This window comes from Euprymna scolopes, chromosome 5 (assembly GCF_053919585.1).
Source record: "Euprymna scolopes isolate OS-2025 chromosome 5, ASM5391958v1, whole genome shotgun sequence".
Taxonomy (NCBI): domain Eukaryota; kingdom Metazoa; phylum Mollusca; class Cephalopoda; order Sepiida; family Sepiolidae; genus Euprymna; species Euprymna scolopes.
In genome coordinates, this window is record NC_136486.1 from 66,488,565 (window position 1) to 66,503,821 (window position 15,257).

Here is a 15,257-nt window from a genome sequence, read left to right on the forward strand (position 1 = left end):
TTAAAGAAACAAATATTATATTATAAAAATATGTTTTAAATGAAAATATTATATTATAAAACAAATTACATATTAAAGTAATAAACGTTAATGTATATAAAACATTACTTATTAAAATAATAAAAATTATATTTGATAAAATATTACTTATTAAATTAATAAAATTATATTATATAAAATATAACGTAATAAATAATACACGTTATTTCATACAAAAGATTAGTTATTCGGGAAAATAAATTATGCCATAAAACCTTACTTATCAACGTAATAATTATCAAATTGTACAAAACATTTTTTTTATTAAAGTAATACATATTTTATTATATAAAACATTACTTACTAAAGTAATGAATGTTATATTATACAAAACACTATATATTATCGTAATAAAATTATATTATACAAAACATTAGTAGTTAAAGTAATAAAATGTATTATACAACATATTATTTATAAAACTAATAAATATATTATGCAAAAATTATTTTTTAAAGTAATAGAAAACTATATTATGAAAACCATTACTTATTTTAATAATAAATATGAGATTACACAAATTATTACTTATTAAAGATACATTTTATACACACTATTATTTATTAGTGATAAAGATTAAATTCTACTAAACATTCCTTATTTATCAATAAAATTATATTATACAAAACATACTAAAGTACGAAAAATGCTATTATACGCACCATTAACTATTAAAATAATAAAATTATATTTTACAAACCATTACTTAATAAAATAATATAAATTGTGGTATACAAAACATATCTAATTAAAATAATAGAAAGTATACCATACAAAACATTAAGTATTACAAAATAAAAACTATATCACAAAACATAACTTATTAAACTAAAAATATTAGATTATATAAAAATTTACTTATGAAATAATAAAAATTATATTATACAAAACATATCTTATTCAAGTAATAAATATTATATTATATAAAACATTACGTGTTAAAGTAATACAGATTATATTATACAAACATTCCCTGTTTACATCATAAATATTATTATAAAAAGTATTAATGATTAAAGCAATACAATTATTTGAATCAAAACTGTGCTTATAAAATGATAAAAATTGTATTATACAAATAATTCCTCATTAAACTAATAAATATTTTATTATACAAACCATTACTTTTTGATGAAATAAAAATTATATTACAAAACATAACTTATCAAAGTATATAAAAATATTCTACAACAGATTACTTCTTAAAGTAAAGAATATTATACAAAACATTACTAAGTAAAGGAAGTAATATTATGCATACAAAGCGTTACGTCATTAGGTAATAAATATTATATTATGCAAACCATTACTTTTTAATTTAATAAAGTAAAATTAGACAAAACATTACTTATGAAAATAATAAAAGAATATTCTATAAAATATTATTTAAGAAAAGAATAAATATTTGATCAGGGAAAATATTAATTTTTAAGTCATAAAATAATATTACACAAAAATTACTTATTTAGGTAATAAAACTAGTATTAAAAATAAAAATTACATTAAAAACGCACTTATAAAAGTAATAACAATTATATTACACTACACATTACTCGTTTAAGTCATACAAATTATATTATGCAAAACATTACTTATTAAATACACATATCATATTAAACAAAACATTATTAATAATGTAATAATTATTATATTATACAAAATGCATTATTAAAGTAAAAATAGATCATGCACAACTTTTTGAAGTAATAAAAATCATATTATACAAATCTTTATAATTAATGTAAAAAAAATAGATATAAAAAGTCCTTACATATTCGAATAAACATCAAACTACAATAAACACAACATTATTTATTTAAGTAATACAAATTATATTAGACAAAACATTACTTATTAAAGTAACAAAAATTAGATTATACAAAACAATTACATTTTCGATCAATAAAAATTAGATTATATCAACTATTATTTTGTCAAGCAATAAAAATTAGATTATATACGCATTACTTATTAAGTAATAGTGGAACTCTGTTCCGTCTGCCTGCTTCCCACCGGACTACAACTTGGATGTGTTCAAGTCCAACGTTAACAAATTCCTAGTGAACCGCCTCCTTAAGTAAACACTTCATAAAATCTCCACACTAACGTAATGTACTTGCAATAACCCTTATCCCTGAGTGGCTTCCTGGCCTTGATAAGTGGTGAGCACTGTGTAAAAAAAAGACGATGCAAACGAATAGGAAAGCGTAAAGAGCTTCGGAGCACCTAACCATAAAACCTATTTGTAAAACAGGTAGAGTGATGCAAAATTAGATCGATAAGGTAGAGGCTGTAGCATAGCTGATAACGTGAGAGATATTATGCTGTTGGCTCTCTTCTGAATCTAGTCTAAAAGTGAGAGACAAGTAATGCATGCACCAGCCCAAAATCTACCAACCAAATAATTAAATCTCACAAGGCACTATTAAGCGTTGCAATCATTAACATATAAGTGTATTCACAAACATTTTTTAAAGAGATTTTGAAGGTATTTTAGGAATAAAATGTAATCATTAATAATTTCTTTTATTAAATTTTGTTTCATATTTGAATTTATATTTTAATGAATCTTTGTATGCATGTCACGCTGATATTTATTGGGAAGGTTTCTTACAGTGTATCGTTTTATTTTAATTTTTAAGTTACTGTCGAGACTTAAAATTGGTAACAATGAAACGCGTCCATATTTCGTGTTCTCGTGTAACGTTATGCAATACTTTTTGTTCAAACTGCATAACTATGTTAATGTAAAGAGAAACAAACTCAGAGTAGAACAGTAACGTATTTTGATAATATATATATATATATGTGTGTGTGTTAAATATTTGTTTTTAAAACTTTTTAGTACTTCCGTATATTGTAGAACACGCCCAAAACTAGCTCGTTATTCGTTAGAATAGCCAGAAAATGACCAGTCTACGTTAAATTTATATTAAAAATTATCTCCCACTCAAATAATTGCTCCTTTTTATGGTAAAATTTTAAGGCGTCCACGCTTAATCAGCTAAAAAGGTACACTTTTTTTGCCCTAGGCGTTTTTATTGAGGACGTTAATCTAAGAATGTGCATTATTATTATTTATTGTGGTACTATTATTACTATGCTATTATCTATCTACCTATTTATCTATCTATCTATATATATATATATATATATATATATATATATATATATATATATATATATAAATATACACAGAGAGAGAGAGATATATATAGATAGGATGATAGATAGATATATTTGCAGTAACACAAATCAATCTAATCCGTACATCTTATATTGACATTAGCATAATCCACTCAAACATTATAAATAAAATAATATAATGCACGTCTCTGGTCTTTACATGTTAAGAATAATTTTCTGAATAGAAACGCCTTCATCTGATTTCCTACCCACTCACGCTCTCTCCCTTTCTTTCCCTCTCTCTCTTACTAACTCTCTCTCTCTCTCTCTCTCACTACATATGTTTATATATGTGTGTAGATATCTGTATGTGTGTATATATGTGCATATGCGTGTGTTTATATTTATGCGTTGAAATATATATGTAGGTCTTTGTACATATATATATGCATATATATATGTATATATATATATGTATGTATGTATGTATGCATGTATGTATGTATGTATTATGTATGTATGTATGTATGCATATATTTAAAAAAAACGCACGCCAAAAATATATTATATTTATTAGCGGTTCGGCTTTAATTCAACATGTAGTTACATTATTTGTACAGTAAAAACGACAGATTTCTGCTTTCTTGAACGAAAATAATAACGTTTACATTCACAATATTATTGCGTGTATCATTTTCAAGATAACTTATATCAATTGGAGTGTAACAGATAGGATACCATTATGAAGTAAGGAGAGTTTTCCTGTTCTCTTTTAAAATAAATAAAATTGTGTGACTGAAAAATGTTAAATGTTATATGAAAGAAAATGATTGTTTCTTTGTCTTTTATTTAATGTTTGATTTTTTATAAATTTATATGCATATTTGTAACATGTATAGGTGTGTATGCACGTAAGAGATGTACATATGTAGCTTAAACACCACCTATTAATTTGTCTATACCTTTTTTCTGCTACCCTTTACTCCCCTGTACAACCACCTTATCTTCCTTTCACTCGGGAACACTTCGTTTCTTTTCAAATTACACACTTCTTAGTTGTCAAACATCAAAACACAGCTGAAGCTAGAACTGAAAGCAGCTATATACATTAACTATCATTATATTCAACTAGAGACGTTAGTGCATTGACGAGTTTCTCTTTCACAGCAACATATGCCAAGCCAACAAAGCCTGTGGAAACGTTTCTGGCTATTCTTCAAAGTTATGACAATGCATCAAATGAACAGAAAATATAACGGTGTACAGCACTTGTTGAAGAGAAATGAGGTGTAATGCCCTACTCATTCGTTGAATGTAGTTGGTTTAGTGCTGCGCATGCGTTTGTTAAAAACGCTTACTCAAATGCTTGCAGGAAACTCTATTATCAAACTGAGCAGTAAGACCTCAACATTGTTTAGCATTGTATGCCTCTTTACCAGAATCTCTACAAAACATCCACTACTTAAGAGGGCAATTATATAAGTTTGGTTCACAGGCCTGAAACATGACTCAAGTGCATATGGGTTGATATTCAATTCCTAGAGAGAGACAATCAAGCTACGTCGAAGGAAAGTAGGAACTCGATACATGTATGCCCGTAGATTACCCTTTTAATATATAATATATAATATACACATATATATATATATATATATACATATACATACATATATATATATATATATATATATATATATTGAACGCCAAGCTATTGAAACCTGACTATTTCTTAAGCTTATTAACATCTATTAAAATCTGTTATTTATGAACAACCTTGTGTTTTAGCAGAAAGATAAAAGCCAATTTTTAATTGAATTTTCATAAAAGGAGTTTTTACCAGTCTTCGGAGAATATAAATAAAGCATAAATATATTTTTTATAAAGTTTTCGAATAAGTTAAACAAACGTTTTTATGTTTTCAAAACTTTTACTATGTTGGCTATGAGAATATACAAAAAGATCAGAATATACTTACTTCATATTTTTATACATTCAAATAATTCAATATTTTGTCTGGAAGTATTGCATTTTACATATCGCTGCCATCTTGGACTAAAAATATTGGGAACCCAGTCGCATCTAAATATTTATTTAAGCATTTTCATAAGTTTTAATGTGATTGGACAAGTAAATTATTTTTTTAAATAATTGCATTAAATTATTATTATGAACGCAATTAATGGTAAAATATATTACTTTAGCTTTATATTTTTTCCTTCACAATAATAATTAATGATCAATCAAGCTTTAAATTTGTCTAAATACTTGTTAAATGTAAAGAGACACTGATTTTTTTGTATTTCTACATCACACGTAAATCTAATGCATTATATTTCTCAGTTTTAATATCACTTTTAATTAGTTTTATATGTCATGATTAAAATCCTTTCTTATTTTCTAATTCATAAAACCAATGCACCACGCTCTTTTTCCATAAACTACATCATACTGTATTTTCCCAAATTCTTTATTTCATATACTAAGTTGATAAAGACTTTGAATAAAAATAGGTGGCCCTCAAAAGGGCCGTTTTTGCTAACACGCTGGGGGATACAACTTGTTGGGATATCACAACCGTCATTTACGGAAATCCATATCTTCATAATGATAGTTAAAAAAAGGGAGATAACAGCTTTTTGTAAACGTAATGGGCAACCTTGAAGAAATCTCACATAAAACGCCAGTTGCAGATATAATTGTGTAATTATAGTTTTTACACCCTATTCTTTTCTTTTTTTATTTTTGTTCGATATCGATCCTTTATTTACTTGTACATAGAAAGTTTACACATGCTTAAATTAATTTTTTAATTTATTTGTAAAAATTTAAAAGTATGTATATTTTATTTTTTTTGTCAGAAATATATATTTTAATCCTTATCTGAAAGATAAGAATTATTGATAACAGATTCAATAAATCTCATACTTCAAAACGCAAGACATAATAAATTAAACATTTAAATTTTGGATTTCAAAATTCGATAGTGACTGTACTCTTTGCATTTTTTGTTTGTCTGTTTGTTTTTATGTTTTTACACTAATTCACTTTTCTATCACAAAATGAGTACGAGCCTAATGGATCGACTGGACGTTAAGAATCAAACAAGAGAAAAATGAGGAAGAGGGGTGAATTTTCCAAAAATATATTCATACAAGGAATATGAAAAAGAGAGTTACACCCATATAACGTGCATTCTTATCTGATCGGTGAAAATTTGATATTGATTAGATAATTATCTGATTATTGTTAATTTTTTTAAAGGCAGACACTGTTACTAAAATCAAAAGCAGCGCATAAATTTATCGCTCACTATATATATATATATATATATATATATATATATATATATATATATATATATATATATATATATATACTAGCTGTACAGGGCCTCGCGTTGCTCTGGCTCAGTTTGTTAAAGTGGAACACATTCCTCAAGAAAAATTGCATTTTTTATTGTTTATTTACTTTTATTATTTTTTGAATTTTTTTATCAATAAAAGTCGTTCTTTCCCTCATAAAAGATAAATCTTTTACCATAGATTGTTAGGTGAATTTTTTTGGGGGGAGTGGAGTCTGGAAAACTTGCACTTAAAAAAAAGAAATTTGGCAGTAAACGTTTCGTTTTTAAAACGGAATATTTATTTAAAAAAGAACAAATGAATACTTTATATGAACACGATAAATACTTAGGTGAAAGTAGAGAAAAGTTTGATTTTTTTTTTAAGAGAATGAGCAAATTATTTTTTGCCAACAGATATTAAGAAAATAAACAGAAAAATACGCTCATCATTAATTAATTATGCAAAAAATAAATAAAATGTTGATATAGTCTTTCAAAATTTGAACAACACTCGGTTGAATCCGGTGATTGCCGGTCGAACCCTAACCAGAAAATCGGGGGGGGGGGGTCAAATTCAGAATGGGTATAATTTTTTAAATTTCGTTTTTTGAGTGGGCTATCAGCAATTGCAAACTAACAAATTTAACCAAAATGCAAAAAAAAAAAAAATGCAACAATTAAATAATTTTAATAAGGGCTCAGCTTCTAATACAAATAATTGTAAATCAATCCCCCTTTATTGGATACACTTAAGAGAAGGACGGGTCCAAATTAATGGCAGTATGTTTGGGAGAGGATCTATTTTTTCTTTTTTTTTTCAATATTTTAAGCAGATTTGACACTCAGTTACCAGATTTTTATGGGTCGCTCAGTTTCTAATATCATTTAAGTAGATCTAGATGTTTATAACTTACGATAAAACTTGCTGAGTATGCGCTGTTCTACGGTTGTTGCAAAAATAGAACGGAAACTTAAATTTCGCTCCGTTTTAACCTGTTCTTAATTGTTCACCCCAAACGAGTATAATCAAAAGAATAACATTCAACAGGTGTACTTTATATATATAACACACAAAATATTAAAAAAGAAGTTAATAACGAAAGGGAAATAATTACATTTTTAAAGGAAAAACGTCAGTTTGGTATATCTTTTTGTTATTTTTTACATAAGTGCAACTTAACGTTCACATTGGAAATGTCGACATTTATACGTGTCGGGTACGTTTACAACAAATGAACACTCCAATTTACCCATGTCAAAAACGGCTCTTGGAATGGACACCCTCCAACCTCCCCATGTTAACAACGAAGAACGGCTTTCAGAATAGACACCTTTAACCTTGTCATCATACCGAAAACCTATAAAAATGCGAACGATGAGTTGGACGTAATGCATAAATGTACCGAATGTAAAAGGGAACGAAATTAAAATTTCCGTTCCATATTTAGAACAACTGTAAAGCAGAGCATTCTATGCAAATTTAACTAACTTAGTGTATTAATGTTATTTTGTTAGTAGAGAAATATTTTGGTTTGGATATAAATTCCTAAACTCATTTCACCCTAAATAATTTAGGTGACTTAAATAGGTATATAATTGAATCATCAATTTTCTGAATAGTAAAAAGATGACCCACAATGGTCGATTTGCTGCTAATGTACATCTTTTAGGTACGGGCAAAAAAATTCGAATAAGAAGAGGGGGACTTAGATTTAAAAGCCGATTTATCATAATTTTTTGTAGGTTTCCGACAACTTTTTTATTGTATTTTAAAGATTAAGGAATAAACATAATTTCCCAAAGGAAAAATCATTTGTACACGTAAAAAAAAGTTATGAAAATTGTTTACACGGCGAGCTTACCAATTCAGCTAAATTTTGAAGTTAAATAAATCCTTTTGTAAAAATCCTTTCATAAATATATATTAGTTAACTGGTCTATTTCAAAGATATTTACTAAAGTAAAGTTCTAAGATATTGAATTAAATAAAGAAACACCTTGCTTATGCTAAAAATAGCTGAATTAGCTCCACAATCGAGAGTTTTTGCCGTTCGCATAATTACAAAAAAACCGTACTTTTCGAAATACGGAATGTACAGAGGCCCAAATCTGAGACAGCTGTCTGAGAATGACATCATGTAATTAAAAGCAAGAAGGGATGGTGGGTGTCTTTCCTCCCCAAAACGGGCATCCGTACCTTTCTATTGAAAATGTTTGCATAAATTTTACTATTTCTTAATTTAATTATTTTTCTATGTCCCTTTTTTAACTTATTTATTTAATTATTGGCCAATATTATACAAAAATTATGTTACGCCGAAAGTTTCACATTATTGTGAGAAAGGAAATTATTAAAATATTGCATACAACAATTATGCGAAATCTGTAATTAAAAAAAGTAGAAATATTTTTGCTATTATAATTGTTTTTGTGAAAATATTAAATAAACAATGCTTAATTCAATGGTAATATAAGTAGTGCGATAAATTCATTTTTCTTTGAGTTATATCGAATTCATTAATACGGACTCTTAGGCTTTTGTCGTAATATCCCTTCAAAAATTTGTTTATTTTTTATTTGTAAAAATTACGATGTTTTATTATATAAAAAAGCAAAAATATATTCTTGCGTTTTTTATTAACTACTTAAACCATAATTTTAGGAAGGATATTTTGTGCAAGCAAAATAATAGATTTTCACTAAGATTATAGTAAAACTAATCAGTTTGTTATATTCTGTGATCATTATTTGATAAATACTGAAATTGGTTAATTTCCTGATTTTTGGTGAATTTTTAAGTAAAGGGAGGTAGTCAAAATGCTTATACATTTTTAGCATCGGCATTTATTTTGCCCGTACATACCATTTGAAAATTTGATCGAAAACCGACCACATGTAATTAATTTTAATAACATTTCAATCGCATGGTTACATGATCAATAAACATGTGATTAAACCCATTGAAAATTTATTGATATTGAAAACACATTCACATTAAGCTAGACCACGGCCTGAAGTGGTGAGACACAAATATCCTTTTAATTATGTCACGGGACGGCAGGAGGTGATAAATAAAAAAATGCCGATCGGCACAAGAAAACCACCTATTAATTAAAGAAAAATAAGTATAATGTCATAATAAAAAAGAGATATATAAGAACACGCATGGGTACAGTAAATATATTATACCAAAACATCTAAGCAATCGTTCCAGTGGTTATTTAGACTACTAATAGCGAACGAACCAAGAATAATATTTAAAAACAAAAACAAATAAATAACATATATATATATATATATATATATATATATATATATATATATATATATATATATATATATATGTGTGTGTGTGTGTGTGTGTGTGTGGGCGGGAAGTGTGTGTGTTACTTATTTGTTTTTGTTTTTGCAATACGTTTTGGAATTTATTACCTAATTAATACGAGTGCATTTTTACCTAAATGCGTGTTGAAAATAACTTTCCCTTTTACCAGATTCGTACCTTTGAATGAGAAGCGGCATGTATATATTTTTTAAGTATAATTCTAGCGAAATACGGAATCAGGACTCTATGGAAACACCCTATCTTCTAATACTAGGATATCTCGCACGACTACCGGGATATATTGCGGTAAACGTAGATGTTATTTATTTTGTATTTTGCAATACGTTTTTGAATGAATAAACTTATTTATAGAAGTGCATTTTTACTTACATGCGAGTTGGTAAAAACTTTCCCTTTTACCGAATTGGACCCCCAAATGAGGGGCGGTATATATATTGTTCATAAAATATATTTCTCGCAAGATTCGAGATCGATACCCAATGAAAGGGAGCCTAAACTTCTACTAATAGGCTATCTCGCACGACTGCATGAATATTTATATAGATGTTATTATAGGCACCGCAAAAATTGCCGAAAAATCAAGTTGTTGTTGTTTTTTAAAACGAAATTACATTTATTAAAATCCATTATTTCTGAGTAACTTTTTTCCAGAAAGATAAAACACTGAATATTATCATATAGAAAACAGATTAATGTAAAACTTTTTCTACTATTTTAATTAAATTTTAAATGTTAAATTTTCCCAAAAAGTTAACAATTGGCATTTTTTGTCTTGCACTAAAAACGTACGTAAATATTAAAAAAAAAAAGGTTTTTGAAATAATTAATTAATTTATTTGTTGTTTAACTAAGATTTAGGATGATTTTCTATGAGAATATGCAAAAATATTATAATATAGGTACCTGGATTTCAAATAATTCCACTTATTCATATAGGCAACCAGTTACTTCGCGTCGATCTAGAGTCTAGATCGACAATGTTTACGTTTGTATTCGATAAAAAGCAAACTATGGAAGACCAAACAGGCCAAACAAAACTTATTTTTCAGTGACGAAAATTTCAATGTATTATTAACGCTGAGGCTGGCCAGTACCAGATGGGTGACCATTTGTATGAGTTTGGTTTTTAATGTGTATGGGTTTGGGGGCCAGGCTCACCAAAATGGTGGGGGGGGCAATTTAAAACAGAATAAAAAAAAAATTATTTCAGCGCGTTTGGTCCACCGTAGTCGAAAGACGGCAAACGTTTTCAAACGGGATCGAAAAAATAATGCTATTTTTAACACAAAGGGCACAATATTTATCGATTTTTTTTGTATCGATTCTTCTAATCATGCCCTGTTTAATAATGGTCATGCATTATTCGGCTCGCTAAAAAAAATTGTTAATTTATGTATCAAATATTTTAAAAAGGCTTTTTTCGTATAAATATTAAAAATACTTTTTTGTTGTTTTGCTTAACTTAAATTAATTATTTTACTTAACATATTCACCGAATTTCACACTTCAAAACTCAAAAGCGGGATAATTAAACACAATCGAAGTTCTGATATTTCGACGTCAAAATAAGGTATGCAAACAATTTTTTTTAAATCTATAATTCTGTCCCTTACAACAACACAATATGGGATGTTCAGTTTCAGATGATTATGTTAAGCATATTTTTACCCCCTCAAAACAATGGGGGGGTTGTAAGCAAAAAAATCTATATAAATATCGTTTATAAAAAATAAGTACACTGTTATAAAGGTCATTCTTCTCTTAATAATCGCTGAAAAATTGTTATTGATCCGATAATTACCTGATTTTTGGTAGATTTTTAAAAAGACGGTCCGTCAAAAAGTACTTACCTGCCCCCCCCCCCGTTTTGGCAGAGCCTATGTTATTAATTTGTTTTGTCTTTTATTTGGTTTGGCGATACATATAATAGGCTTTCTTTAACCACAATAGAAAAGGTGGTAAATACCGCGGACGTCCATAATTTTGAAACTTTGACCAGGATTTTATCCACTTTACATTTGTTTGGGCTCAGATAGCATTAAAATATTTGACCCATATCTTAGCAATCTACATCTAAAATATCAAGGATTAAGACAAAAATTCACGGAGAAGTTTGGGAGAGTTTTCAAAGGTCAAATCGTTGAACTTTGACCACTTAACTTAAATTTCACAACCACTTATATCAAATGTCTAATCTCTAGACTGAAAATTGACAGAGTTATCTAGAAGGGAGGTGTACATAGACATACAGACGGACAGACTCATACACATAGTGATATTTTCACTGTTATATATATATATATATATATATATATATATATATATATATATATATATACATATATATATATAGTAGACAGCAAAGCACCAAGAAAATTCCGGGCAGTCCTTATGTAAACAATTATATAAATTGATCAATAAGATAATATTTACATGTTTGTGCTTCGCTTCTACCCGTATCAAATCTTTTGGCTTTTGTTGCTATCACTTTTTCGATTACAACCATTAAGTAATGAAATGAAAAATATATAAATTACCAAACTCTTTAATAATACTAATATGCACATCATTATCAAGCGAGTTAAATTTACTACACCGTATAAAAAAAAGTAAACAACGCATACATTAAAAATAGTACTTAGATTTATAGCTGGCGGATAGCGTGTAGCTTTTTTCCAAGTGTGTAAAATAAATAAATACATAACTTTGCAAAACCCAGTTTTAAATTAGGTTGAAATATTATATCAACAATAGAAAATAAATCAGCCCACCTATTCTGTTGAGATAAACTGAAGCCCAAGAAAACATTTTAAGTAGAATTGATCAAATAACGTTAACTTAGTAATTTATAAGTTTTGTCAAATATTAGTCAAGTTTTCGAGTTTTCTCTTTTAATTAAAATATGTGAAATAGAAATATGATAATAAAGGATATTCTCATAGGTAAGAATTTAAATAAAGGACATATACAAGTATGACTGGTGTTATTTTCCTTATTTCAAACCTACAACGGAAAAGAAAAAAAAGATATGCCTACCGTAGTCGAGACCTTTCTTCGTGGTTTGAACACGTATACCTGGATTTACAGGGCTACTGTTCCTTTGAGTGGGGCAAGACATATTCGCAGCCGATATTTTTAAAAATATTTTCCTTGGTATTAATACATTAAAAGCAACAAACTGCCAACTGTATTGCTTGGGTTTTACTCAATAAATTGATGTTACACTGAGTTCTTTTGTATATAATAGACGTTTTTCGGGGTTTTCCCAGCGTTGCAAAATTTAGATTATAAAAACATGCCAGAGTGATACAAACCACTCCTAACAAATGTCTTAATTTACTTTCACTTTTTTCAGGTTTTTCCCAGCGTTGCTAAATTTAGATTATAAAAAAACACGCCAGAGTGAAACAAACCACTACTACCAAATGTTTTAATTTACTTTCACTTTTTTCAGGTTTTTCCCAGCGTTGCTAAATTTAGATTATAAAAACACGCCAGAGTGAAACAAATACCCCTAATAAATGCCTTAATTTACTTTCACTTTTTGGAGGTGATATAAAAGTAATACGGATATGCATACCATGATCTGTGAGTGTATGTATGCACTAGTCTACCCGTGACCCGTTGGGTCAGTATGTTATATTAGTAATTGAATTAATGTATGAGCGTGCCACTTGTGACGGAAAGAAAATAGTTTCTCCTGACATAACAGAAACATTTCTATGAAAGTTTATTAAAATGAAAATAAATATAGCTATATTTCTATGCGTCGTTCTGTTTACAATTGTTTATTTTTGAAAGACAATATTACAGCTATTTAATTATATGTTGTTTGCTATACGTATATGCAAATGTGCGCTTTACATTTAAAGTTAAATTAAAATTTTGATATATCTTTTTATTTAAACGCGAACATATAAAAAAAAAACAATTATGACGCTGAAAACGTACACAGTAAAAGAATACGTTTTATTGTCGCCTCGATTATTTATTTGTAAAACAAATTTTAAAAAATATATTTTGGAGGTCATTTGTTTATGTTCGTCGTGTAGTAGAAAATATGTAAATGTTGTTTTTTAAGAAAGGCATATTAAACAATGGAGAATGAATTTAAAAAAGGAAGGCGCTGGATAAATCACCGTTGTAAAATGCTCTTATGTTTGTCAACAGATTAAAGTAGATTTATATGTAAGAAATATGCGTTAAAATAAGTTAAACGTAATACGGCAATGAACGATGTAAAATCATGAAGAAAGTATAAACAAATGTTTATTTGAATATTTTAACTCCCCAAAAAATAAAACACACACAATTGGGAAACAAACACTCCTAATACATTTTTTAATTTACTTTCACTTTTTGGAAGTGATATAAAAGTAATACGAATATACATAACATGATGTATGGGTCTATATATGCACTAGTTTACCCGTGACGCGTTGGGTCAGTATGTTATATTATTAATTATATTACTTCAATTAATTACATTACTTCAATTAATAATATAACATACTGACCCGTTGGGTCAGTATGTTATATTATTAATTGAATTAATGTATGAGCGTGCCACTTGTGACGGAAAGAAAATAGTTTCTTTTAACATAACGGAAACAACTCTTTGTAAGTATATTAAGATGAAACTAAATATTGATAGGTTTCTATGAGTCGTTCTGTTTATGATTGTTTATTTGTGAAAAACCAGATTACAGCTGATTGAGATTGTCGGACTGATTTCCTCATCTTGGTTGTTATAGTCACAACGTTTCGGCCGATTTGCCCTCCGGCCTTCATCAGATGTTTTGCATCGAACTGGGAAACCGTTTGTTAGGAGTCTCGAACCAAAGCCTTTATTATTATTACAGGGGTACCGTGTTCGGACCCCAGCTAGGCCCTGGGACATAGTTGCTGATTCTCTGTTTTGAATGGTACTTTTCCCTGCGTTCGTTCAGGATTGAACTCAACACCTTTGGACGTTGTGACTATAACAACCAAGATGGGGAAGTCAGTCCGACAATCTCAATCAATGAAAACACCTCATCTCAAAAATACAGACAATTACAGATTACAGCTATGTAATTATAAGTTGTTAGCCATACTTATATGTAAATGTGCACTGAACAGATAATATAATACTTAAAGTTAAATAAAAATGTTGATATATCTTTTTATTTAAACGCGAAAAGCTTTAACAATTGGGGTGCTGAAAACGTACACGGTAAAAGAATACGTTTCATTGTCGCCTTGATTAGTAAAGCAAATTAAAAAGAAAACCTATTTTTGTGGTTATTGTTTTATGTTCCTTGTGTAGAAGAAAATGTATGAATGTTTCTTAAGAAAGGCGTATTATAAAATGGAGAATGAATTAAAAAAAAGGAAGGCGCTGGATAAATCGCCCTTTTAAAA

At 28.0% G+C, this 15,257-nt stretch overlaps 1 protein-coding gene across 2 annotated transcripts in view; it reads right to left on the reverse strand.

Moving 5' to 3' along the window:
- Positions 1-14,133, reverse strand: part of LOC145276829 (bactericidal permeability-increasing protein-like) — a 101,613-nt gene extending 87,480 nt beyond the window's left edge. The window contains exon 1 of one of the 2 annotated variants that reach the window (XM_080128182.1): positions 12,891-14,133. In XM_080128182.1, the coding sequence (XP_079984308.1) occupies positions 12,891-12,972 (82 nt within the window). In that variant the 5' untranslated portion in view covers positions 12,973-14,133. The remainder of the gene's footprint in view (positions 1-12,890) is intronic. The other variant, XM_080128183.1, reaches the window with a different exon arrangement.
- Between the last annotated feature and the right edge of the window lie 1,124 nt (positions 14,134-15,257).